This window comes from Ochotona princeps, chromosome 16, assembly GCF_030435755.1.
Source record: "Ochotona princeps isolate mOchPri1 chromosome 16, mOchPri1.hap1, whole genome shotgun sequence".
Taxonomy (NCBI): Eukaryota; Metazoa; Chordata; class Mammalia; order Lagomorpha; family Ochotonidae; genus Ochotona; species Ochotona princeps.
The window spans coordinates 46,056,470-46,082,757 of NC_080847.1; the positions used below are offsets into that span (position 1 = coordinate 46,056,470).

The window sequence follows — 26,288 nt, forward strand, 5'->3', positions numbered from 1 at the left end:
CTGTGTGTCTGTGGCCACTTCTCGTGCACGCGCACGGCCAGCGGGAGGCAGCCGGGCTCATGGAGCTCGTGGGATCGAAGGGCTGGGGGTGGGCGTGGCGCGTGGCACCGCCGTTCCCAGTCGGGTTTGCGGGTGGGTCGGTGGGCAGACGGGGCTTCCTGGGAGCCATGGGGGAGGACAGGAAGATGCCTGACACTTCGCACCGCAGGATGCCTCTGGTGACCCTAGTGCGAACCTTCGGGGGCTTTAAGATGTCTACCCCACAGTCGCGCCAGGACCGACTGCTGGCGACCCTCGACCCACTAGCCTTGGGCAAGAGCTCAACACCACAGCTGTCATCAGCGCAGCAGCCAGAGCCATACTGCATACAGGAGGATGTCTGGGGTGACCAGGAGCCCCTCTCCAAGGTCAGGATCACTCTCGGGACGAAGGGGGAGGAGGCCTGGTCTCTCCACGCGTGGAGAGGGTGCTCGGGCCTGTGAAGGATCCCGGGAGGACTCACCTGGCTGGCCAGGATCCCTCAGCAAAAAACCCTGGACCAGCTGCCTGAACCTGCTTTGTCCTTGGGTGGCTCAGCCTGTGCGTCCTGCCCCACCTGGGGCACCCACAGTGATGACGTCAAGGGATTACCATGCTTTTTTTTTTTTTCCCATCTAGCTGGCTCTTCCTCTTAGCAATGGGTTTGCGAAGATTCATCCACATTGTGACATGTGGGAGTACTTCAGTGCTTCTTGTGGCCAAAATATGTTCTACAACATTGTGGCCAGGGCACATTTTATCTCAATTCACTACAATTCGTAATCTGATGGACACCTGGATGTGGGTTGTCATCACTTAATGAATATTCTACTTGTAGGTGCACAATTTTCTGAATGTTTTAATTTCTCTGGGGTATTCACCTGGGAGTGAAATTACTAAGTCATAGTGAATGCATATTTAACTTGTTTTTTTTCCTCAAGATTTATTTCAAAGGCAGACTAAAACAGAGAGGAGAGGGAGAGAGAGAGAGAGAATCTGTCATCTGCTGTTTCTTCCTTCTCCGAATAGCCACAATAGCCAAATCTGGACCAAGCCAGACTCAGGAGCCAAGAGCTCCATCCAGGTGTCCCAGGTGGGTGGCAGGGCCCCAAACGCTCGGCTCATGTTCCACTGCCTTCCCAAGTACATCACCAAGGAACTGGATTGAAAGAAGAGTTGGTGCTGCAGCAGGGGGTGGCGGTATCATAAGGTTAACCCACTGTGTCATAAAGAACACTGGCCCCTTGGTTCAACTTTTGGAAGAATCATCGAGCTATTTTACAAAGTGATAGAATTTGACATTCCTACCATCAGAGCATGAGGGCTCCAGTGTTTTCATAGCCTTGGTTTTCTTTTTTTTTTTTTTTAAGATCAATGTATTTACTTAGGCAATAACAGAGAGAGCCCGTTCCATCCATTGGTTCGTCCCTTGAAATGCCTGTGACAGTCCAGACCTATGCCAGGAAGTGGGGACTGAAGCCAGGCGAGGAAGCCAACCATGTGAGCCAGCCTCGTTGCCTCCCGGTGAGAAATGAAAGCATAGTTGGGACTCGAGAGGAGACAGGCAGCCCAACTGCAGGGTTATCCACCAGGCCAAATGCCTGCTCCAGTATCTGATGGTTTTCCCTACTGTTTACTTTGCTTTTTATTTTCTTGTGGTGTCCTTTGAAACAAGCATTTTTATTGTATAGTGTTCAAGGTTCTTTTGGTTTGTTCTTTCTTGTGCCTTCAGGATTGTGTCTAAGCAACTATACATAACGCAAGGTCAGAAAGACTTAGGCCTTTTTTGTCAATATTTGTTTGAAAAAGTATTTGCTTATCTGAAAGAGTTGCAGAGAAAGAAAGATAGATCTTCCATTTGCTGGTTCACTCCCCACATGACCTGTAATGGCCAGGGGTGGGCCAGTCCAAAGCCAGGAGCCTGGAGCTTCTTCTGGGTCTACCACATGGTACAGAGGTCCAAACACTTGGGTCATCACCAGCTGCTTTCCTGGGCACCCTGATGGGATATTCGTGCTGCCATTGGCAGCTTTACTCGCTATGCCACAGTGCTGGCTCCAATGCATATACTTTTATCTAAAAGTCTTGTAGTTGTAGCTCTTAAATGAGTGTACTTCATAAAGCTCATGGGTGGGGGTGGGGGAGCTGTTGTTGTGGTGCTGTGTGTCAAGATGTATCCCTTATTGGAGCGCGGCCACTTGGGGAATAAGCCAGTGGATGGAAGATCTTTCTGTATTTCCTCTCCATAAATCTACCTTTCTGATAAAAAAAATAAATTGTTGAAGAAAAAATTTGGCCAAATATTATTCTGACAGCTCATGTGCATAGGATGGGGACAACATCCAGTTAGAGGTAACAGGAAGGTTACAATTTCCACCTTGTTCTTAGCACCCTAGCTTTTGTTGCAGGTGGTGGTTGCCCCTTTTAGGGGCCCCAGTTTGTCCCCAGTGGATATCTGTGACAGGGTGGGATCTGCTGCTGGAATCCCAGGGACCTTCAGGCACATGGCAGTTTGCTCAGACGCAACTACTTGGCAGGCCCCAAATGGGAATGTTGGCTGCTCCTAGAGACCTCCCAGCCCTGAGTGAGCATGCCCAACTGTACTGGGGACACCTAGGAGCAGCAGGTGCACCCACACCCCTGTGACACCACAGCTTGGTTGTGCCTAAAAGGTCTACTTCATCTGTGAAATTCTGTGATAAGCTGTTAACACAGGACACGTTGTGTTATGAGGTCCATCAAAGACCACACCAGATGCAGCGATCTTAAAAGTTGAGAGCCTTTATCTGCCAGGCCTAGGGACTGCAGCCTCCAGTGAAACTTGGAGAACTTTAAATCACATCCTGTTTGACACTGGCCTTCTGGAGAGTAAGAGAGATCACAGAGAAACAATGACATAATTAACAGCCTTATTGCTTATCTTAATGGCGCCAGACAGTTTGGGTTGCAGGTGGTCGACCTTCCTCTTATCCTCAGATTAGCACTCAATCAGCTACAAAGTTTCCCCTGACAGCTCGGCCAAAACTCAGGTCTATGATATATCCATCACCACCTTTGCCAGGTGGTTGCCCAGTTCAGAGCCCGGGAGCTCCTATGCCTCCAATAAAGCTCCAAGAGTACCCTGTGAGGAAAGAGTATCTCACTTTGAGAAGACAAGCAGTCTCACACCTGCCCCTGGGCTTGCAGCAGCCTACTTAATTCCTAGACCTAAGCATGCTGAGCTACGAAGAATTTCTGAGTTTCCCTTAGTCACAATTCTTCCATACCTCCCTGCAGAGAACAACCAGTTCAGCTCCAGCTAAGTGAAAAAGAATGGTTATGATGCATTTTGCTCCTTCAGAGCTGAAAATAATCATTGCATACTCTGGGTGTAGTAGTGCCTTATTGTGGTGTGTTTATGACTCCAATCATGGGATCTCCTCTGGAGTGCATGGTGGGTGAGCAAGCAGCAGGGGAGGGAAAAAACTTCTTTCTAGTGTGCTCTGAAAAGACACATAAAAAGAACTGAAGAGATACAGTGGGCATGTGCAGTTGTGACTAAATCTCTGTCTTGCATGCACAGTGATCCCACATGGGCACCGGTTCTTGTCCTGGCTGCTCCACTTCCCATCCAGCTCCCTGCTCGTGGCCTGGAAGAGCAAAGAGGAAGATCCAGAGCCTCAGGGCATTGCACTTGCATGGGAGGCCTGGAAGAAGCTCCTGGTTCCTGGCTTTGGATCAGCTGAGCTCTGGACACTGTGGCCATTTGGGGAATGAACCAGTGGATGGAAGATCTTTCTGTCTTTCATTTCCTCCATAAATCTCACTTTCCAATAAAAAATTTAAAGAGACATAAATTTTTGAAAAAAAATTATGTCAAACAAAAAAGGAACATAGAGTTATTTTGGTACAGAAAAGTGTTGAAACTGGGGGGCTGGTGCAGTAATTAAACAAGTTACTCCTCAACCTATAAGTGGCAGCTTTACATGTGCGTGCCAGATCATGTCCTGCCTGCTCCACTTCCGATCCTGCTTGGGAAATCAGTGGATGAGGGCTGAAGTCCTTGGGCCCCTGCATCAACAAGGAGAATTCAGAAGAAGCTCCTGACTTTGGATTGGCTCAGCTCTGGCCATTGTATCCGTTTGGGGAGTGAACCAGAGGATGGAAGATCTTTGTCTCTCCTTTCATAAATCTGCCTTTCAAATTAAAAAAGTAAGTAAATCTTTGAAAACAAAGTTTTGAAATTGGTGTATAGTTTTTTTTCATAATATGCATTTTCCATAAGCTTTTTGTTTTTGTACTTAGGGCTTTGATCTATTTTCAGGTTTTTTTTTTTTTTTTCCAGCTGGTAAGGGTCTAGGATCATTCTTTTGGGTGTGGGTAGCCAGTTATGCCAGCATTATTTTCTTTCTTTTATTATTATTATTATTTTATTTTGGTAATCTTTACATTGTTGATAGGGCGCAAAGGGTCAAGGGTTACAGAAAAGTAGATTTTCCTACTTTGTTTCCACATTCTCTTTTGTCCTTCCTGTATCTGGGGGAAGGGGAGAGATAAAGGGAGAAGCCACACCCAGCCTCCCAACCATCCCAGGGTCCCCGACTTGGGCCTGCTCCGAGGGCACTGCTCAGGTGGTTTCGATAGTTCAACAGTTCTGAATTGCTGCCAATCTCGCCGTTCCAAGCACAATAAAATCTCTTCAGAATCTACTGTCTGATATGGTCCACCTTCGAGTTTCCATTTGTGCGGATTTTCACTGCCAAGACTTGGCTGGGGTAGTTGATTGATTTGTTCTGACCTTTGTCATGGTACCAGATGTCTTGTGCACCTGGATATGCTGTCTACTGCTCCGTCTGAGCCACTGAGGAGGCCCAGCTCAGACACAGGCACTCCATGGTCAGACCGTGGAACCTGCACTTCTCTTCATGGTTGGGGTTCTGAGTCCAGCAGTTCAGTTGGGGGGGTCCCCAAAGAAACTTCAAGTGAGATGATCCCGGACCTGATTCTTGTATGTGCTTGCCAGTACAGGCTCTGGCACAGTCTGTCACCCCAATCAGCCTATGTGTATGCTGCTGGTTGCAGTTGCTGGGTCAGTTCTGCCTCCAGCCCTGTCTTCTATACAAACCAATGGGTGTTGCAGTCAAGCTTGATCCTGCCCACCACACACATTCAGCCCCCATGCAAACCAGTGGGAGCTGCGTCCTCGTCGGAGTGATCCACAATAACCCCCACCAGGCCCGCTCCCTGCCCTAGTTCCCGTGCTTGCCAGTATGTATAGCAGACTGGTCCAGTCTGTCCCACATCCCATTCATCTCTCTTACATGTCAATGGGCATTGAAGCCTAGTTCAACCCAACCAGCCCCACTATATTATCCCGCACATGTGCTGGCAGTGTCGCTCTGTCTAGCCATGCCTGTTGCAGTCTTGGTTCTCAATGCTCACCAGTCAGAGTGGCAACCCAAGAGGGAGATGCCACTGTTTCCCTACTGGGCCCACTCCTACTCCAGGATCATGCACTTTCCAGGTGGTTCTGTAGTTTAAATTGACAGAGTTAGCCCCCAGTACCAGTATTTACCAGCTGTGGCAAAGCCCAACCAACTCACACCCACTCTTACGCTTGCACCTGTGAGAACAGTCAACCCAGGCTGGCTTTTCCCTGACCCAGCTCACGTGTGGCCAACAGGTGTTGTAGCCCTGCCCAGTCTGGTCTGCCCCAGTTCCAACTCATGCTCTCCAGTAAGAGTTGTGGTCCAGCAGGGGAGCCCTCATAGCCCCCTACTGGCTTTGCCCCTTCCTGTCTGGGTCTTACGAGTGCTGGCTGGGTGCTGTGGCTCAGTCTGGCATGGTCAGCCTCACCTCGGAATTTGCCCACCCCTAATTCCAGATCACGCGGGTGAGGGGTACAGCCTGGCCCAGCCAGCACCCAATCCCAGCCGTAATGTGTACTGGCATGTGTTGTGACCGAATCTGGCTCCTCCACCCACACTCCATCCTGGTACTCAGATTCACCAGCCGGTGATGGGAACTGGCCCTGCCTGGTTCGCCCCCAACCTGCACCAAATATATGCCGCTGGGTGTTGTTCGTCTGTTCTCTTTGAAGACCCTTGAATTTACATATGAATTTATCACCAACTCATCAATTTCTTTTTTTTTTTTAATTTTGTTTCAATACTCATTTGCTTATTTGAAAAAGTTACAGAGAGAGAGGAGGGGGAGGTAGAGAGAGATCTTCTACTTGCTGGTTCACTCACCAGTGGCCACAAACGTTAGAATTAGGCAAGGCCAGAGCCAGGAGTCAAGAACCAGCGCTTCTTCCAGGTCTCCCACATGGCTGGCAGCAGTCCAAGTGCTTGGCCCATCTTCCGCTGCTAGATCAGAAGTAGAGCAGCCGGGACTCAAACTGCAGCCATATGGGATGTTAGTGTTACACAGGGTAATTTCATCCACTGTGCCACAGCACTTGTCCCTCCATTCCCCTAGCTGTCAATTTCTACAAAGAAGTCAGTATGGGGCCCAGTGCAGTAGCCTACTGGCTAAAGTCCTCACCTTGAACCTGTTGGAATCCCTATGGGTACCAGTTCTAATCCCGGCAGCCCCGCTTCCCATCCAGCTCCCTGCTTGTGGCCTGGGAAAGCAGTCGAGGACAGCCCAAAGCCTTTGGACCCTGCACCCCTGTGGGAGACCCGGAAAGAAGTTCCTGGTTCCCGGCTTTGGATCAGCGCAGCACCAGCCGTTGCGGCTCACTTGGGGAGAGAATCATCAGACGGAAGATCTTCCTCTCTGTCTCTCTTCCTCTCTGTATATCTGACTTTGTAATAAAAATAAATAAATCTTTTTTTAAAAAAAAAGAAATATAGCATTTAGAAATTATGTCTCCTGCAACCTTGTCAACCTCTTTGGTCGGTTCTCTATCTTTGCAGATCCCATTCAAAATTCTGAGTGGGCACGACCACGTTGTGAGTTCCTGCCACTTCTGTGTGGATGACACGAAGCTCCTGAGTGGTTCCTATGACTCCACGGTGAAGCTGTGGGTAGGTGGCCCCTGCGGGGCTATCCTGGAATTCCAGCCAGGCAGCACTGAGCGCAGTTCCCCAGGACTGTGTTCCTGACCCTAAGGGGCTCCTGGACAAGGCACGGGGAGGAACCCACCTAGTACCAGGCAGAGAAGAAGCTAACGCCAGTCGCCAGTGGGTCTGGTTCAGCTCCCAGGTTAGCATCTCCGGGTGTGGCCACTGGCGGGAATGCAGTAGCAATAGTGAGGGAGGGCCCATGGCAGCTCAGCAGAGCAGGAGGCTGGCCCACTCCGGAGAGTGACCTCCAAGAACATGCGCCTGGGGACCTCGGGACATTTCCTAATGTCCCAGTCTCATGGGTACTGTGAGTATCAGAACTAAGTAACATCCCACAGCAGCACCCTCCAATGATACGGTCACTCCCACCTCTGCTCCCTGCAGGCCCTCTGCCTCCCCATCCCAGGAAACGTGGCTAGACATGCCCATCATCCCCACTGGGCTCCCTCGTGGCCCACTGCTCCCTCGCCCCTCATCATGCATACTCTCTCAATCAGGCCATTGCCCAATACAGTTGCTTCCTTTTGTCATAACTTCTTGGCCAATGTGTCCCCTTGCCTTTGCCCCTCCTGTCCCTGCTGATCCTTCCATCACCTCCATTCCCTCCTGCAACCCCACCCCAGACCCACACACCTGTCTTGATCTCTCTCTCTTGTTTCGTTTTTTTTTTTAAGATTTGTTTATTTTTTATTGGAAAGTCAGATATACAGAGAAGAGGAGAGACAGAGGAAAAAGATTTTCTGTCTGCTGATTCACTCCCCAAGTGGCTGCAAAAGCCACAGCTGAGCCAATCCAAAGCTAGGAGCTTCCTCCGGGTCTCCCACATGGGTGCAGGGTCCCAAGGCTTTGGACCGGTCCTTGACTGCTTTCCCAGGCCACAAGCAGGGACCTGGATAGGAAGTGGAGCAGCTGGGACACGAACCAGTGACTATATGGGATCCAGGTGCTCAAAGGTGGAAGATTAGCCAACTGAGCCATCATGCCAGTCTACCCACCCCAGGTCCTCAACTATCTCTTAGAGTCCCGTAGTGTACGTTATTTGCTTTGGTTCTGGCCAGGATGTCTCCCATTAAATCGTTGGGTCCACAAGGCAAGTGAAGAGGAAGCTGGTTCACCCGTCCACATCGCTGTTCCTTCTCTGGCCATGGGGTGTCGCTATTGAGTACTGACTCTGGTGGGTTCCAGCTTGCCCAGGACTCTGCGCTAGGGCCTGAGCCCTAAGCTCCAAGAGATCATTTCCTTAGTTCACAGTCTCATGGTTTTTGCCTAGAGCAGCACAGCTGCCAAGGAGGCTGGGCCCCAGGCTGCCAGCACAGGTGACTTCCTCTTTGGGACTGCGGCCACTGGCCTTTCTGAGGGGCCTGCTGGGTTCACCTTACAGAGTGTGGGTTGGAGGAGAGGCTCTGTGCAGCAAACAGTTCACATAACAGACCTGGGGTCACTAGAACTTAAACCAGAAGCATTTCCCTACACTTACACAGGCCTCTGCCTGAGCGAGTCAGCTTTCCTTCTGGAAGTCCGGCACGTTGGTGGCAGGCTAGGCAGATGGTGCCAATGTGGGGCAGCCCCAGATACAAGCCCTGGACTGCCAAGCCCACCTGCGCCTCTCTGGGGTGTTGTTGGGTGTTGTGACAATTCTATGCTGGAAGAGCTATGTTCTTCCCAGGAGATTCCACTGGGAGGAGACTCTTGGAAGGCTGGGCCTGGTTCCATCTTCCCTGCATCCCAGCTGAGAGCAGAGTCCTCAAACTAGGTAGATGGGCAGTCTTGGAGACCTCTCCCTCCCCATGTACAGGGTCCCTAGCCTCCTGGAAGACCTTGAGGTTCTAATGTGGGGTGGTCCCTGCTTATCCGGGTTTGTTGTCATAGACCTTTCCTCATCAGGTCCGAAGTTCCCACGCACATGACGAGGAGGCCTGGCTAGCGACTCCCCACCTTAGCAAGAGCGTTTGTGGGAAGGGGTCCATCCCTCCCAGCTGAACCTGAAGAGCCATTGTTGGCACATTTCTTATTGCAAAAATGCCGTCTGCCTCGCAGCTCTGCTTTCTTCTCATCACAGTCTCTAGTAATCTCCAGCAAGATTGTTGGTGTGCTCATTGACCCACTGCTTAATTTGTTTGCTAGTTTTCAAGATTTATTTTTCTATTTCTATTTCTATTCAAGAGCCAGAAACCCATCCTGATCCCAGAGGCAGATACCTTGCACTATTCCTCTGCTGTTTTCCCAGGTGCACTGGATGGGAAGTTTGGCAGCCAGGATTCGAACTAGCACCTATTTGGGATGCTGGCGACACTGGTGGAGGCTTAACTTGCCATGGCAAAACACTGGCCCATGTGCTAACATGTCTCGACTCCTCCCCTTTAGAGGGACGTAGAGTTATTCGACTGTATTTTTATCACCATCTGTTTTGCACACTGAGCCTTTTCATTCGTGAATCTTTGACCATAATTTTGGTGCGTTCCCTAGGAGAGGGCCACCGTTTGGAGTAGAATTCCTGAGTTAGAGAGGGCGAACTTAACAAAGTAGTGACCAAAAGAATTGCCAGATTAAAAGTCTCTTTGGTCAGTAGAGAAAAGAGGAAAAAATCACCTGTTTGAAACTCTGCTCCCAGATTGGCCAGTGAACACATGGTGCCAGTGTGTGTGCACGTGTGTATGCTTGTGTGTACATGCATGGGGGGCAGTTCATGGCTGCTTTAGATGACAAGAGGGTCTATCCTGCTCAGAGAAGTGTGGCGAGGTCCTTTTTCTCTTGGCACTAAGTAACAGTCCGAGGTCTCCGGGGCTTGCCTGCCTTGTTGCTGCAGCCTAGCCTGTTGACACCAGCTGCTGTTGACATCAGCTCAGGCTTTGACAAAGATGGCAGTGACCGCTTCCCCTCCTTTCTCACCCGTTGATTTGAGGACGCTTTTGGTGGATCTGTGGATCGGGAGTTTGAGAACGGGCCAGAAGCTCCTGTCGTAGAGTGCAGCATCTCGGCTGACAGCAGAAGGTGACGTCCCCTGGCCTCGGAGGGAGCAGGCAGCAAGCAGGACATATACAGTTGTGGGATTTTATGTGTATTTTTCTTGCAGTTTTCAGGGCTTTTTTTTTTTTTTTGCAAGCGACAGAGGGAGGGTGGGCAAGAGAGCAGCAGCACCTGTACTCCTGGGTAACTCCCCAGACACCTGCAGGAGCTGGGAACTCCATCCAGCTCTCCCGTGGGGGTGGCAGGGACCCAATCACTTGAGCTAGCACCTGCTGCCTCCCAGGGTCTGCAGCGAGGGGAATGTGGGGCCAGGAGCTGCAGCTGGGCTTCAAACCTGCGTACTCCAGCATAAGCCCCAGGTGTCTTGACAGGGAACTTCATGGCAATACTAACTACCAAACATCTTGTTTTTAATGTGTGTGTGTTTTTTAAGCAACCACACAGCTATTTTCCCATACATTAGTCTCAGGGTTTCCTTCCCTGCCCTTTTATTAGCTTCCCTCCCCATCCCTGTGAGAATTGTGTAACTTTGACAACACTTTGTCCAAGTGCTTAAAAAAGGGAACGTTACGTCTTGCGTCTACAGAGCCAGTCTGGCTTTTCATCTGGAGGTTTCTCTGTGCAATATGTGATGTCACGCTGTAAGATGTCTAAACAATTTGGTCCAGGCTCCTGTAATATAGGGGAAACTGAGGCCCGAGGAAGCAGAATCCAGGTAACTGCAGAAGCACACAGACAGGGAGCTTCTGGAGTGTCTGCTTCGTGCCCACTTGTGTGGAGGGGAGTTCCTGCGCCAGCCAGGGCACTTGCTTTCTGTGTTTTAAAATACTTGTTTGGGCCAGTGCTGTGGCGTAGCAGGTAAAGCTGCCATCTGCCAATGCCAGCATTCCATGTGGGTGCTGGTTTGAGTACTAACTGCTTCATATCCAGTTCCCTGCTAACACTCCTAGAACAGCAGAACATGGCTCAAGTGCTTGGGCCCCGCCACCCATGTGGAAGGCCTGGAGACAGCTCTTGGGTCCTGGCTTTGGATCAGCCCAGCTCTGGCCATTGTGGCCATTTGGGGAGTGAACCAGTAGTTGGAAGACCTTTCTCTCAGTCTCTTTCCCCAGGTACCCATAACTCTCTTTCACATAAAAATAAATCTTTTACAAATAATAATAAAATATTTATCTTACTGAAAGGGAGAGTGATGGAGTCGGAGGGTGAGGTGGAGAGAGAATCTTTCATTTGTTGATTCACTCCCAGATGGCTGTAACAGCCAGGTGCTGGTGTAGGCTGAAGCCAGGACCCAAGAGCTGTCTCCAGGCCTCCCACATGGGTGGCAGGGACCCAAACATTTGGGCATCCTCTGCTGCCTTCTCAGGAGCATCAGAATGGAGTCAGATGGGAAGGTGAGAGGCCGGGACTCCAATGGGCATGCTCAGATAAAAGATGGCGGGTTTGTAAGCGGGGCTCCACCACGACTTTGGTCCACAGGAGTCTGCTTTTAGCCCGGGCAAGCAGCTGTAAAATAGTGTGCTGGTCCAGCGTGAGTTTGCACTTGAAGTTAGTTTATCTTATGCCACAGAAACACGCAGCGTAAGAAGACAAAGGCACATTCATGGATAAGAACGCATGGCAGAGCCCACTGAGCTATCTGTGCGGGCAGGGAGGGAAGCCACCAGACCTGGAAAGGTGCTGTAGAAAAGAAAGGCTGATTTTCAAGCTGCACGCTGCAAAGAATGTATTTGAGAGAGATAATGGTACTGTTGTGCCTTTAAGAGATTTTGTTTTCTTTGGCCTTTGAGAGGTGAAATGAGGGAGACAGTTCCCACCTGCTGGGTCATTGCCCAAACACCTGCAGTGGTGAAGGTGGGAGGCTGACAGCTGGGAGTCAGAACCCAACTACTGGAACCCTTGCCACCACCTTCCAGAATCTGCACAGGTGGGGAGCTGGGGCAGGATAGGATCCAGGATTTGGATCCTGGCATTGTGATGGGTGTTGCACCTGTTCCCTGTCATAGCCTTTTGCTAGGTTCTCCAGGCCCTGAGTGAGACTCCCAAGGTTCTCAGTGGATCTCACAGGGCATCTTTAGGCTGTTTGCAATCTTGGTCCTAAACTCTGAGAATTCCTCATGGAAATGACCGGCGTCATCGTCTCCACTGTTAAGATTCAACTCTTGTCTTTTTATTCCCAGAGTTATTGCAGCCTCCTATGACAAAACCGTGAGGGCTTGGGATGTTGAAACGGGCCAGCTGCTGGTACGTATGCCCTGCCCAGAGACCCAGGCAGCTCAGGATCCTGACCAGGCCTGGTGAAGCCCTAGTTTCCTCAAGGAGCCTAGGTGTGAATGCCACCCTGCATAGCCATTGCCTGCAGAGCGTGGAGGCTGCCTGAGGACGGATTGCTTCCTGAAGTGGCTGGCTTGTGGGCTTCCCTGATTGGTGTTGGGTGGAGAGGGGCTGACTGGATGGAAAGAAGCAAGGGGTGGCTGTAGGGCTGGAAGCAATGGCATTCTAGGCTGGTCCATAGGATGTTTGAGTTTGGTGAGGCAGGAAGTGGGGCTAAGGGAATAGACAGAGGCCATGTGGGCAAGCAACCAAAACAAAACAAAAACCAGAACAGGGTGCTGGATTCTTCCCAATCTGTGCTTTCCCTGTCTGGGGTGGAGGGGTAAGCATACCTGTCTATCCCCATCCAGAGAGAGAGAGAGAGAGACCACTGAATTCCTGCCTCCTGCTCCCACTCACAGCAGCCTTAACCCTCCTGAGGGGTCTCCCCGGAGACCCCCTGTTCCAGGAGGCCCGCATGGCTTCCCTTGCCTCTTCTTTCTCTCATTATGACATGCTGTTATTTCTTGAGGGCACATAGTTAGATGCCATTGCTAATGCAAGTAGTATAGGATGCTTCCCAAAAAGCTGTGCCAACTCAGCCCTGGGCACTCCTGGCCTCTCATACTGGCATCATGATCTGATTGGCACATTAGCCCATTAGGTAGGTGTTTCCTCCTGGCTCTGTGTGCTTTCCCAAATGCTTGTGTCGTCTCTGGCGATGTTTCTGTCCCTTTTTCTTGCCAGCTTATTATTCGGGGTGCTTTTCTTTCTCCAGCATTTTTTTCCCTAGTGCTGCTATTTATTTTTGCTCCACGAGTCATGCACCTTCCCCTCCACAGCAGTGGGACTGAATCAGTTTTTTGCTCTGCTTGACAAGTGTCCACCATGCAACCACCTGTAACCACCATCACCACCACCACCACCATGGCAGCCAGCAGTCTCAGGGGGCTTTGGTCCTGAATGGTTCTGGGGCACAGGTTTCCTGTGATGTTACCACAGGGACATGTCCTCTGGGGCTGCCAGCATCCTCAGGCTCCACCCAGACTGCAGGATCCCCTTCCGAGGGGGCTTGCTCACCCAGCCTCAGCTCCTTACCATGGGTGTCCCCGTGGAGATCTGGGACTGCCTTAGCATCTTCAAGAGTGACAGTGACCACTCAGCATCTTAGCTACAGCACACACTTGCATCCCAAACTGAACCAGGATCAAATGGGTCTTGCCTGAAAACTCATGGCTGTGTGCCAGCAGGTTCCCTCTGTATGCATCTTTCTCTGGGCAGGATGTAGAGAATTCATTAGATGAGTTAAAACCAAGTAGACCTATGAATTGAGCTGCCTGTCTGTACTCGTCCACTATGCACTCAGTTACCACCCATGTCCTGTGTCTACCATGTGGGCAGCGCACAGACAGGCCACCCCCATGGTCATGGCAAGTTGTGTTGGGCACACACTGGGACACGGAGAGAGCGACTTTCTGACTGCACCCCCTTTCAGTGGAAGATCAGCCACAACAATTTCATCGTGTCCTGCAAGCTTTCTCCTGACGGCAAGTACGTGGTCTGCGGCCTGGATGTGGACCGTGGACTCTGCATCACGGACACAGAAAGCATCAGTACCGTGGCTCACATCAAAGGTAAGGCTGCATGGCTCCTGGCTCCATTCCGCCCTCCGTTGCAGCCACTGCTGCTGCTCACTTGACAATGGGTAGCAGCTTGTGATAGCTCCATTTGGTGAAACCAGCTTTAAGGCCCAGTCAACAGGTTGACAGTCACAGTTCAAGTGGAAACTGAAAGCCAGCATTGTAGGGTGTGGAGAATCCCTCCTCACATGTTTACCTTGTTATTTATTTTTTAAATTATAAAGTAAGTATCTTTATATATTGTAGCTGTGATGCCATGCGATCATCATGCAAATGGGACGGGTTGGGTCAAGAGCATACTCTGGCAGCTGTCTCAAATATTGAAGGAAAAGACACGGTCATTGTAAAGAAAACCTGGCATTGACTGGAGAAAGCACAAAGCCACCAGGCTGGCGGGGGGCACCTGTTATTAATATAATGGCCTTGGGATGTTTTGTGTACAAATGGGATCAAGAGATCAATTTATTTTGGTGCTCAAATGATTCAGCAGCCATGCACAAAAAAGGGTCTTCTAAAATACTGGTGGTAAATGGGGCCAGCATTGTGGTATGGCAAGTTAATCCACAGCTTGCCATAGCAGAACACCAGTTAGAACTTTTATTCCAGCTCCCTGCTAATGCACTTGGAAAGGCAATGGACCTGGTCCCTGCCACTCAAGTGGGAAACCCGGATGGAGTTCCTGGCTCCTCGTTCCTGGCTTTGGTTCCCGGTTTTGGCAGTGACCCAGACCTGGTTATTACAAGCATCTGGGGGAGTGACCAGTAGGTGGAAGCTCTCACTGTCTCTCCCTCTCTGTCACTCCACCTTTTAAACAAACAAACAAACAAGCAAGCAAATAATTAGAAAACTGTGTGTGATTCTGAAACCCTTCGGCACCAAAATAAATCTATCCGTTAATTCTGTTTTCTGTAAACTGACTGAAGAGGATCCTCAGGCTGCATTTGCTGTGTGTATGTGTGCATGTGTGTATGTGTGTATGTCCTTGTGTGCTTGTATGCTCAGTTCTACTTCCTTTCTGTCCACTGTTTCCATCAGCACAGACCCACAGTGTGGGCACTGTCTCTAGCTTCTCTTTCTTGCTTGCAGGATCACCTCCTGCCCTGCCCTGCCCTGTCTTGCCCTGTCCTGCCCTGCCCTGCCCTGTCCTGCAAGTCCCTGCTGAGCCTCACACACCGGCCCCATTGCCCCAGGCTGCCTTTCCTGCTTTCCTTGGTGACTGTCAGGGCCTGTGCACATGGACCCCTGCAGGGACACTGGGGGGCAGTGCAGGTGGAAGCCTGATTATTCCACAGCCTCCTCACTTTGTCCCTGGCTGGCAGCATCTCCATGAGCTGGGAGCCTGTTGGGCACAAGGGTTCTCTGTGCAAGGGGTGATCCTTCATGTGGAGTGAAACTGCTTTTGTATGAAGCAGGCAGCCTGGACTTCAGAGCAGGGGTCTCCAGTCCCTTCCTCTACCCTACCTAGATCACCACCAGAGGTCCCTCACGGCGTGCTGCTTTGATCCCGACAGCCAGAGGGTGGCATCTGTCTCGCTGGACAGGAGCATCAAGATCTGGGACATCACCTCCCAGGCCACATTGCTCACCATCCCCAAGTGAGGAGAGATGCCTCCCTGCAACTCCTGGGAGGTTGGGAACGGTGGTCCGTGAGCCTTCCAGCGCTCTGGGGGGGGGGGGGCATCCCCAGCCTGGTCACACGTGCTCCATGGAGGCTGGAGGCAGGCAGGCCATGAGGGAAGTCCAGGGTGGTGGCCTTCAGGCTGGATACCGGTGTGAGCCAACATAGAGAAATAGGTGCAAAGTCCTGTGAAGAGGTGAATTAAAAAAATATTTACTTGAAAGGTAGATTATACACAGAGGAGGGAAGACAGGGAAAGAGATCTTCCATCCATGATTCACTTCCGAAATGGCCGCAAAGGCCAGAACTGCACCAATCTGAAGCCAGGAGCCAAGAGTTTCTTCTGAGTCTCCCATTTGGGTGCAAGGGCTCAAGAACCTGAGCCATCCTTTGCTGACTTCTCGGGAGCATGGGCAGGTAGCTGGATGAAAAGCAAAGCAGCTGGGACTCAGATCCATATGGGATGTTGATGCTGCAGGTAGAGGATTAGCCTGTTATACCACCGTTCTAACCCAGAAAAGGTCAATTCCTAATAATGAAAAAAGGCCACTTCCTCTAAAATGAGAAAAGCTCTGAGGTCTCTCAGAAAAACCTGGCAGCTGGCACCAGCCCTTTGTTGAAGACCGTGGAGCCAGGACCCCAGGCTGCACATCCGCCCAGTGCCCAGCCACGCTCTGCTCCCTTCCCCTGCCTGTTGCATCCTCCTCAGGGGCAGGCATGCCACGGATGGGTCTCCCATCCTGTGTGGCCATTAGCCTTGGCGTCCTTACCTGCATGCTGAATGCAGATGAGAGCTGAAGGAGGCGCCCCAGGCAGAAGGTCCTCGACACAGAGCAGGGCTCCCAGCACGTGCCCAGGGAGGAGTAGTATGCGTCCACTAAGGCAGAGTTCCAGAAAGGGAGCTGGAAGCAGATGTTCCCATCAGTGGTTCACCCCTCAGAGGACCGCAATAGCCAGAGGTGAGCCAGGCTGAAGCCTGCTTGAGAGGGAGGGACCAAGTACTTGGACTCCAATCTGCTGCCTCCCAGTGTGCCTTAGATGGAAGTTTGATGGCAAAGCAGTAGAGCTGGGACAAGAACCGGCGCTCTGCTACGGGATGCAGGTGTCTCGAGTGATGGGTTAACTGCTTCATCCTCTCTCAAGTCGTTCCTCTCCCTCTTCCCTCCCTTCTTTCTTTTGTAACAGCTTTATTGAGCTATAAGTCACATACCACACATTCAACTGATCTGAAATGAATTCAGTGGTGCGGAGGATATTACGCATTGCTATTAATGGTGGTAACGTATGTACAACAGAGAGCTTGCCATTTAGCCATTTTCAGCGTACAATTCATTGCCATTAATTCCATTCTTGGTGTTGGGCAACCATAACCACTGTTTTTTTAAAGCCCAAACAGAAACTCTGCATCCATTTAGCAAACCCCCTCACCCTTTTGCCCCAGTCTCTGGCTCCAATGCTCTTCTCTTTTCTGTCCCAATGAATTTGCTTATTCTAGATACAGTACATAACTGGAATCATACATAATTTGTCCTTTTGTGTTTGGCTTATCCCATTTAAAGCAATGTTCTCAGATTTCATCTGGATTGTAGCACACATCAGAGCTGTATTTTTGAGGCTCACATAATGTAACAGGTTAAGCCACTCACTGCCTGCAATGCCAACATCACATAGGGGTGTCTGTTTGGGACCCAGCCCCTCCACTTCTCATCCAGCTCCCTGCTAATGTGCCTGGGAAAGCACATGGCTTCAGTGGTTGGGCCCCTGCATCCCTCATGGGAGATCCTAATGAGGCGACTGGCTCCTGGCCTCAGCCTGGCCCAGTTCCAGGCATTGTGGCCACTTGAGGAGTGAACCAGCAGATGAAAGATCCTTGCTTTCTCTGCCCCTCCCTTTTTCATTCACACCACCTTTGAAATAAACAATATAAAACTTTTTTTAAAAAAATGAAGATAGTGGAGAATTGAGAATGAGTAACTCGAAACTTAAACAGGTGGCACAGGAATGTGCTTTAATCTCACTGGAGACAGATGAGGAGGCGTCGGGGAAAGGGGAAGAGCAGATTGCTGAACAGTTGGAAGAATGAGGGAGGGAGGAGTCGGAGGAGCAAGATGGAAACAGGCCCACCAGGGTGGGGAGGAAAGGGAGGCGGATGTAGGAGAGAACCTTTGAAATGCCTTCCAGCACTCCGCCTCTCCACTCCACTTCACTGGCCACCTCTGCAGGTGCTCCCAAGCAGCTTCTCAAATTGCAAGCATCTCTAAACCTTGTGGTAGTTCTCAATGGGGAGCCTGTTTGGTCCCACAGTGGGCAGGGTCTGGAGGCATTTGTGGCTGCTAACAGCTATGCCTGAAAGCTACCAGGCATCTGGTGGGCAGAGAGGCCAGGGGGCTGCTCTCCCTCCCACAGGAGTCGTCATCCCTTGAGAATCGTTCTGCACCGCACGGTAAGAGATCCTGGAGGAATGGTACTCTAGCAGTTCATACCTGAGCCCGTCGTTGAAGGGATGCTGCCCCCTCCCAACACCAGCAGTACTCTCAGCAGGTCCTCCTGGGGCCCTTAGGAGGTTCAGCAGTGACCCAGGCAGCCCCTCATTCCATGTTTCAGGGCACACGCCAACGCTATCTCCAACTGCTGCTTCACCTTCAGCGGCCACTTCCTGTGTACGAGCTCCTGGGACAAAAGCTTAAAGATCTGGAATGTCCACACGGGAGAGTTCCGGAACACGGGGGCATGTGTGACCCTCATGAGGGGCCACGAAGGCTCCGTGAGCTCCTGCTTCTTTGCCAGAGATAGTGAGTAGCTTCCTATAGGCAGGACGCCGCTCCCATGGGAGTGCGGGGCAAGGTGCCCATGTCCTGCGCTCACAGCGACTTCAGGGATGTGCACCCACAGAGGCAAGGCCCAAGGATTACCCGCAGGGAGGGTGGACACTCTTCCTGGGAAAGCAGAAGGACTAAGGACACTTTCCCTGTGTGTCTGCTGGGAGCAACGTGTCCGTGTTAGGTGACTTACTGTTTGCCATCGCTCCGTGAACTTCCCTGCCAGGTGTGGCGCTGTGGGTTAAACCTGCAAAGCTGGCATCTCCTAGGAACTCTGGTCTGAGTCCCAACTGCTCCACTTTCTATCTAGCTCCCTGCTAATACTCCTGGGAAGATAGTGGAAGATGGCCCAAGTGGTTATATCTGGTTGGGGGCCTTTGAGCTACCCAGAAGGGGTCTGCGTGTGGTTACAGTGAGACCTGGTGCTGGTCCACACGTCCTCAGCCTCCTTCCACCTCACCAGAGGAAGAAGTACCTGGCTGGGAAAATGAGCCCCCACCTCCTATGTGTGTGTGCACACACACACACACATGCACACCCCTTCTTTTGTTTTGTGTTGCAGGCTCTTTTCTGATTTCCGGCGGGTTTGACAAGACTGTGGCCATTTGGGATGTAGGAGAAGGCTACCGGAAACTGGCCCTGAAGGTACCGGTGGCGACCTCAGAGAGAAGGACTTGAGCTGTGCACCATGCTTGTTCCAACTTGGTGGCAGGCATAAACGGGAGCCAGACCTGGGTGCCTCCTGGGTGTCTGTGTCAAAGCCAGCACGCCAGTCACCAACAGCAAAAAGAGAGATGTGGCAGGGGGCAGGGAGAAACCACAGGCCAATGAGCTGGAAGAGACTTCAGGGCTAATCCTCAGTGGGTGGGCAGGGAGGGCTTCTCTGAGAAGGAGGACTGGAGCTGAGAACTGGGTAGCAAGGAGGGGTGGGATGGATAAGCAAGGATCCCTGGGGGAGACATTCCAGGTCAATGGACCAGCGAAAGCAAAACCCAGAGCTGTTAGCTTACAGGAGGCCCAGAGAGAGGAGGTTCCACCTCGGGTGTCGCCAGCAGGTTAGAGGAGACCCAGCTTGCAGTGGCAGTGTAGTAAGGAGGCATGTCCCATAACAGCAGGAAGCCAAGGTGGCCTCCTTCAACAGCCCTGTTGAGAGTTCTGCCTACTCCCTGTGGCCCGTGACTCCTGAACTTTCTGTCCCCTGAGTCCCAGACAGAGCCTGGAAACCCCCAAGCAGCTGCACCTGTGCAGGCCCCTAGGCTCTTCTGTCCGAGCCATCTCCTGCCAGAGCTTGGGGGAGGCAATGGACAGCTTCAGACTGTGGGTTAGACCCCTCTGCCGTGAGAAGCGCCTTTGTGCCATGTGGGGTTGTGCTGTGCTCTCAGCTCCTCTTGTCCTTTGGTCACACAGCGTGGTTGAGCTGTTCCTTTGCTCCCTGCCACCTCTTTCCATAAAGGAGAGGCCAAAGCTTGACTAAGAGTCTTACTCAGAGCCCTTTCGTCCTGGCAGAGCCGGCTACAGCAGCCACTTCCTCCCCACCTCCTTATCACCCCAGGAAAACAAGCCCATAATGGGTCCATTTGTACCAGCTTGGTGTCTAAAGCCCCGTTACTGCTAGGCCTTCCCAGCGAGTTTTGTAGAACCAAGAGTGCAAACAAAAGCCTGACAATGGCCACAGTCCTATTTAAGATTTCCAGAACAGAGAAGTGGAGCCGGCAGTGTCTGTCTTCAGCTTCTCTTCCCCAATGTCCACAACAGCTAGGGCTGGAGCCAGGATCTGAGAACTGAATCACAGGGTGGCAGGAAGTCTAATTACTGGAGTCGTCTCTGCTGCTTCCCAGGGTCTGTGTTAGCAGGAGTCAGGGCTGGGAATCAAACCCAGGCTGTCGCTGTGGGATGCAGGCTTTGTACTCACTGGGCTAAGCGCCTGTTCCTACGATATTATGCTTGAAAGCCATAGTCCACACGATTATCACCTCGTGCACTTACACTTGAAACCAGGGGAGCCTGGTTGGTTGCTCTCATGGGTACCTATTTGCTTTTATGGTTCTTATCAAGGCCTTTCCTGAAGGTATCTGGTTAAAATGTTATTTTCCTTTAGGGTCACAAGGACTGGGTCATGGATGTTGCCATAAGCAGGGACAAGAAATGGATCCTGTCTGCTTCAAAGGTAAAAAGTGGCCAGGCTTCGAGAGGCTGGAAAGGTCACGGCCTGCCGGAACTGGGGGTAACAGAAGTGTTGTTCTTGGGGTCAAGTTCCCTGACAGGCTCACTCCTGTGTCTACACCTGACCGCCTCCCTCCACGCCCTCCCCCTGCCACAGGGAGCCACCTGGGACTGTGTAAAGTGAGTCCCTTGCATCTGTAAAGGTGGGAGACGCCAGGCGCCCCTGGATTTGCACCACAGGGCGCATCAGCTCAGGCTCCAGCCATAATAGGTTTTCTTTTTTTTTTTTTTTTAGATTTATTTTTTTATTACAAAGTCAGATATACAGAGAGAGGAGGAGAGACAGAGATGAAGATCCTCCGTCCAAAGATTCACTCCCCAAGTGAGCCGCAATGGGCCGATGTGTGCCGATCTGAAGCCGGGAACCTGGAACTTCTTCCGGGTTTCCCACGCGGATACAGGGTCCCAATGCATTGGGCCGTCCTCGACTGCTTTTCCCAGGCCACAAGCAGGGAGCTGGATGGGAAGTGGAGCTGCCGGGATTAGAACCGGCGCCCATATGGGATCCCGGGGCATTCAAGGCGAAGACTTTAGCCGCTAGGCCACGCTGCTGGGCCCCATAATAAGTTTTCATGTCTGCAGGGCTTACTTTTCAGCCCACCAGAAATGTCCAAATGCTCTGAATCTGTGAGCTTCTTTCAACAGATCAAGTGTTGGGATGGGCATCTGACTGCATCCCATGTGGACAGGAGTGCCTGGGATCCAGTCCCACCTCTGCTTCCGATCAGCGGCTTGCTAACGTGCACGCTGGCAGGCGGCAGATGGAGGCCCACGTACTTGGGTCCTTGTCACCCACATAGGAGATCTGGAGAGAGTTACTGGGTCCTGGCTTTGGCCTGGCCTCGCTCTGACTATTGTGGGCATTTGGGAAGTGAACCAGCAGAGATCGTTCTCTCTTGCTCTGCCCTTCAGATACAAAAAAAAAAAAAAATTCACAACAACAAGATCCTCTGCCCCTAGCAATTCATCATGCATGCCAGATGTATTTACAATGTCCATTAAAAAATATTTATCTGAAAGGCAAACTTACAGAAAGACACACACACACATACACACGCACTCACCCTGATCTTCCATCTGCTGGTCCACTCCCCAGATGGCCACAGTGACTTGGGCTGGTTCAGGCCAAAGCCAGAACCAGCTCTCTGATACAGGATGCTACCTGGAAGTTTAACTCACTATGCCACAGCACCTGCTTCCCACCCACACCATGTCTATTTTTTTTTTAAGACTTATTTGTTTTTATTGTAAAGTCAGATATACAGAGAGGAGGAGGAGAGAGAGAGAGGAAGATCTTCCATTTGATGATTCACTTCCCAAGCAGTCACAATGGCCATTGCTGAGCCAATCCAAAGCCAGGAGCCCAGAGTCTCTTCCAGGTCTCCCACACGGGTGCAGGGTCCCAAGGCCTTGGGCCGTCCTCAACTGCTTTCCCAGGCCACAAGCAGAGAGCTGGATGGGAAGTGGGGCCGCTGGGACCAGAACTGGTGCCCATATGGGATCCCAGTGCTTTCAAGGCGAGGACTTTAGCTGCCAGGTTACTGTACTGGGCCCAATGTCTATTATTATTATTATTATTATTTTAAAGATTTATTTATTTTTATTGGAAAGCTGGATATACAGAGAGGAGGAGAGACAGAGAGGAAGATCCTCCGTCCAATGATTCACTCCCCAAGTGAGCCGCAACGGCCGGTGCTGCGCCGATCCGAAGCCGGGAACCAGGAACCTCTTCCAGGCTTCCCACGCGGGTGCAGGGTCCCAAAGGTTTGGGCCATCCTCGACTGCTTTCCCAGGCCACAAGCAGGGAGCTGGATGGGAAGTGGAGCTGCCGGGATTAGAACCGGCGCCCATATGGGATCCCGGGGCGTTCAAGGCGAGGACTTTAGCCGCTAGGCCACGCTGCCGGGCCCCAATGTCTATTATTTTTAAATACTCTGAAGCATACCAGTTGTCACCACCATGAAACTCATCTTTCTCAAGGAGTATTGAGATGCTCTCACTCCCAAGAAGTAAGTGGTATTCCCACTGTATGTGTTTTTGTGCAGTTCAAACAACTCAGGTGCGATTACTTCAGCTATTTATTGTTTGTTTGTTATCTGTGGCTTATTATGGTCTCTTCAAAGATCACCAAAACTTCAGAAAAACAGTACATAAGTTTCTGTTAGAATCCTCTGTCTCTATTCGAATCCTCACGTATTTCAAAACTAGGACTTGCTCTGCCTCTCCCATAGGACAGCATGTTTAATGTGTTTTCTGTGTCGGGAGACCACAAGTACCATTTTGTGGGCAGGTCTGTCCTTCCATTTCTGTAGCCTAACATTTCATTAACTGCTTCCTTTGGACCAAGGCAAAGGCCAGGGTGGCTAAGAACTTTGTGAAAGACCCAACATTACAGATAAGCAAAACGCACTTGGAATGTTGTATACCTGGCGTGCAGGTCATTTAGTCTTTCCTTTACTCCTGCAAGTGTTGGACAGAATGCATGGAATGTCCCAAAATTCACGTTTATGCTTCCTGCCGAGTGTGACGATTGAGAAGCAAGAAGGCTGTCATGTTTTATGCAGTTTCATTGGAATCTTCATAGAAACCCAGAAGACGCTTTGAAACACCCAACTTGTGAATTAAAGCAGCTGAGAGCTAGAGGGGGACATGCCTGTGCTGCTGTGACTTGACTAACCCAAGAAAGCACTGTAGAAAAATGTGATTGTTGGTAAAATTGGGCAGCTCTACCTGGCAGAGGGCCACCACACCTGCTGTTATATTTCCACCAGGAGACATTTAGTTACAACTGGGGAGTTAGCAAAGGTGATTTTACTCAATGCGTTCTTTTATTGCTTCATTAATTGGCTACCACAGAATGCACTGTTTAAGCATTAAACACCACAGACTTAAGTTACCTTCACAGCTCTGTAGGCTAGAAATCGCAGGTTCTTCTCGGGCTAAAATCGTATTATCCAAAGGACTTCATTCCTTTCTGGAACTACGATTTTTCTTAACTAGAGGCCTTCGTTCTCCGTGGTTTCAGGCTTGGCGCTGCACCCAGTTCTATGAGTGTTGTGAATGCACACTACATAGCCTGCAGGTGGTATCACACATAACAGTCCACAAGTGCACCTGCTCACCAGCCCGCTCCCCTGTCCCCACTGAGCCCCTTCTATTTCTGTAGCTTTGCCTTTTCCAGAACATCACAGGATGTAGCCTTTTTAGATGATTTAAAAAAAAAAAAGGGTTTATTTATTCTCATTAGAAAGGCAGGTTTGCAGAGAGAAGGAGGGACAGAAAGATCTTCCATCTGCTGGTTCACATCCCAAGTGGCTGCAATGGCCAGAGCTGAGCTGATCTAAAGCCAGGAACCAGGAGCTTCTTCCAGGTCTCCCAGGCAGGTGCAGGGTCCCAAGGCTTTGGGCTGTCCTTGACTGCTTCACTAGGCCACAAGCAGGGAGCTGGATAGGAAGTACAGCAGCTGGGACTCAAACCAGGGCCCACCTGGGATGCTGACAACACAGGCAGTTGCTTGACTGACTATGCTACTGGGTCGACCCCAGACAGGCTTCTTCTGTTTACCAATGTGCATGTAAGACCCACCACCCACCTGGGGCCTGCCAGCGCTTTTTCTTTACAGCACTCATAATAGTTCACTGTGGGATGTACTGCAGCCTGCTTGGTGACCATTGGTTTGTTGCTGGTTTCAGGATAGGACCATGAGGATATGGAATATTGAAGAAATTGATGAAATTCCTCTAGTTATCAAGTATAGAAAGGCCCTGGGCTTGAAACTGCAGCAGGTTGGTATTGGGTAGAATTAAGCCCAATGAATTTAAGGCCCATGCTCTTTCCCCACCCCCCAACTCATTTATTCTTTGAAGAAATCTCTACTGTACAATTGGGGGTGCGAGCCTGGAACACAGCGGGTCTCTTGCAGGACCTGTAGTTCTAGAAGGGGCAGAAGAACGCACAGCCAGTCACATGAAGCAAGCATCCTGGAGGAGGCTCCTTCAGGAGAGGGGTGTGGGAGCGCTGGGTGTCACAGCATCTTACAGGGAGATGCTTCTTCTTCCGGGGGGCTGCCGCCTCGGTGCCTCCTGTTCTGGGGTTGGATCATGGAGAAAAGACCTGTGGGATGAGGGTGGCAGCATTGGTGGCGGTAAGGCATCTCATTTCTTTCTTGCAAATGATCAACGAACCCTACCTGGAGCTGCGACGAGTCGCTTGCATTGGCTTTGCTCAAAATCTTCTCAGAGGGCTCTCCCCTATAACCTACCCGTACTTCTCCTGCAGGCCAGGGGACCCCCCCCCCCAGTGGGCAGAGCACTGAGGCTTGGCATGCCAGGACAACAGGCCACCCTGCTGCAGGCTTGTCACCATGAGCCCATACTACCGAGCAAGGCCCTGCAAGGGTCCCCACTCCAGACACCTGCTTGTTTGCAAGTGGGAAACAGACAAGGTGGTGTAGTTGGCTGGCCTTCTCCACTGTACTCTGAGTGCCAGGGCCAGACACAGGTTCAGGCCAGGAGGAGGAAAGTCAGCGCTTGAGGCAGGCCTGACTCACCAACTCCGTTCACTTGCTTCTCAGGCTTCTGTGAATGCCAGAGACACCCCGCCCTCCTCCCTGGTTATCCGGGAGCCAGGACACTGCCCAGAGCAGGGCACGGGGTTGGACACACACACCCCACCCTGTGGCCAGGACCTGCCCTGTCCCTGGGAAGCCTGTGTTCATTTTCTCTCTGGGTGGGGTGAGAGACCCCCAGATAGGGGAGCCGCTGCCTGGCTAAGGTTTCTCTGCTCTCAGAGCTGCACCTCCCTTCAGCTCTTTGTCCAAACTTTTCCCGCCAGTGCGAAGGGTGTGACAAGCCTTTCTCTGTCTTCGAGAGCGACTCCTCTACCGAATTGTTCACCAAGTGTGTGTTCTGCCGGATGGAGGAGCGGGACTTGGAGATAGAGTCTTCCTCACAGTCAGAAGAGCACAGCCAAGATAACTGACATCTGAGGGTCCTGCGGTGTGAGCCTGGGCTGCCTGGCACCGCCGCTCCGTGGGGACCTCCGCCTCGGCTCCCTCCCTGGCTCTGTGGGCTGAGTCCATGCCAGGCTGGGGCCGTGCGCCACCTGGGCTTACACCATACCGCCTCAGCACCCGTAGGTGGGCGAACGCGCAGAATAAATCGAGGTTCCGTTGAGAAACAAGTGTGCACATGACTCAGAAGTCGTCTCTAAGCTTTACGTTCATTTCTTGGCATGACGTCCATTTCCCGGGAAAAGACTAACAGACGGTTTTCAAGATGTTTGGGGTGTCTGGTAAGCTAGGGGTGGTGGTGGGGGGCAAGGAACGGCCGCTGCTTCCCTGGTTGCTCGGAGTTGGGGTCTGATTCATGTCATGGAAAGCAGCTGTGTCCCCAGCCAGGCAGCGGTGAGAGGCGGAGGGGCTGAGGGAGCGAACCAAGTTCCAGGCCGTGAGCGGGGGAGGGACTGATGCCTGCGTGTTGCAAGTGCGTTAGATCCTCTAGGACTGGGCCAAGCACCGAGGGAGGCAGGGGGTGAAGGCACCCCAGGGTTGGCCCGCTTGTTGCTCCTGCCTTGTGCTGCCACGGTGTGAGCTGATCTTGGGCTTGCTAGGAACTGGGAGCTCAGTATTTTGTGACAGCCA

At 51.4% G+C, this 26,288-nt stretch overlaps 1 protein-coding gene across 1 annotated transcript; it reads left to right on the top strand.

Annotated features, from left to right (window-relative positions):
- The first annotated feature begins 149 nt into the window (after window positions 1–149).
- On the top strand, window positions 150–25,849 carry WDR88 (WD repeat domain 88). Its single transcript, XM_058674508.1, has 11 exons — window positions 150–407; window positions 6,918–7,028; window positions 9,970–10,058; window positions 12,215–12,278; window positions 13,843–13,981; window positions 15,453–15,582; window positions 18,210–18,397; window positions 18,987–19,069; window positions 20,523–20,591; window positions 24,340–24,432; window positions 25,481–25,849. Exons 1-11 carry the CDS (start codon window positions 168–170, stop codon window positions 25,625–25,627), a joined length of 1,353 nt encoding a protein of 450 aa, XP_058530491.1. The 5' UTR covers window positions 150–167; the 3' UTR covers window positions 25,628–25,849.
- Window positions 25,850–26,288: the final 439 nt, after the last annotated feature.

Excerpts from the sequence above, each read along its gene's own strand:
- WDR88 (XM_058674508.1), top strand. The coding sequence starts at position 168 with ATGGGGGAGGACAGGAAGATGCCTGACACTTCGCACCGCAGGATGCCT. Across the intron at positions 7,029-9,969 it reads ACTCCACGGTGAAGCTGTGG|GACGCTTTTGGTGGATCTGT; the intron begins GTAGGTGGCCCC and ends CGTTGATTTGAG. Across the intron at positions 20,592-24,339 it reads GGATCCTGTCTGCTTCAAAG|GATAGGACCATGAGGATATG; the intron begins GTAAAAAGTGGC and ends TGCTGGTTTCAG.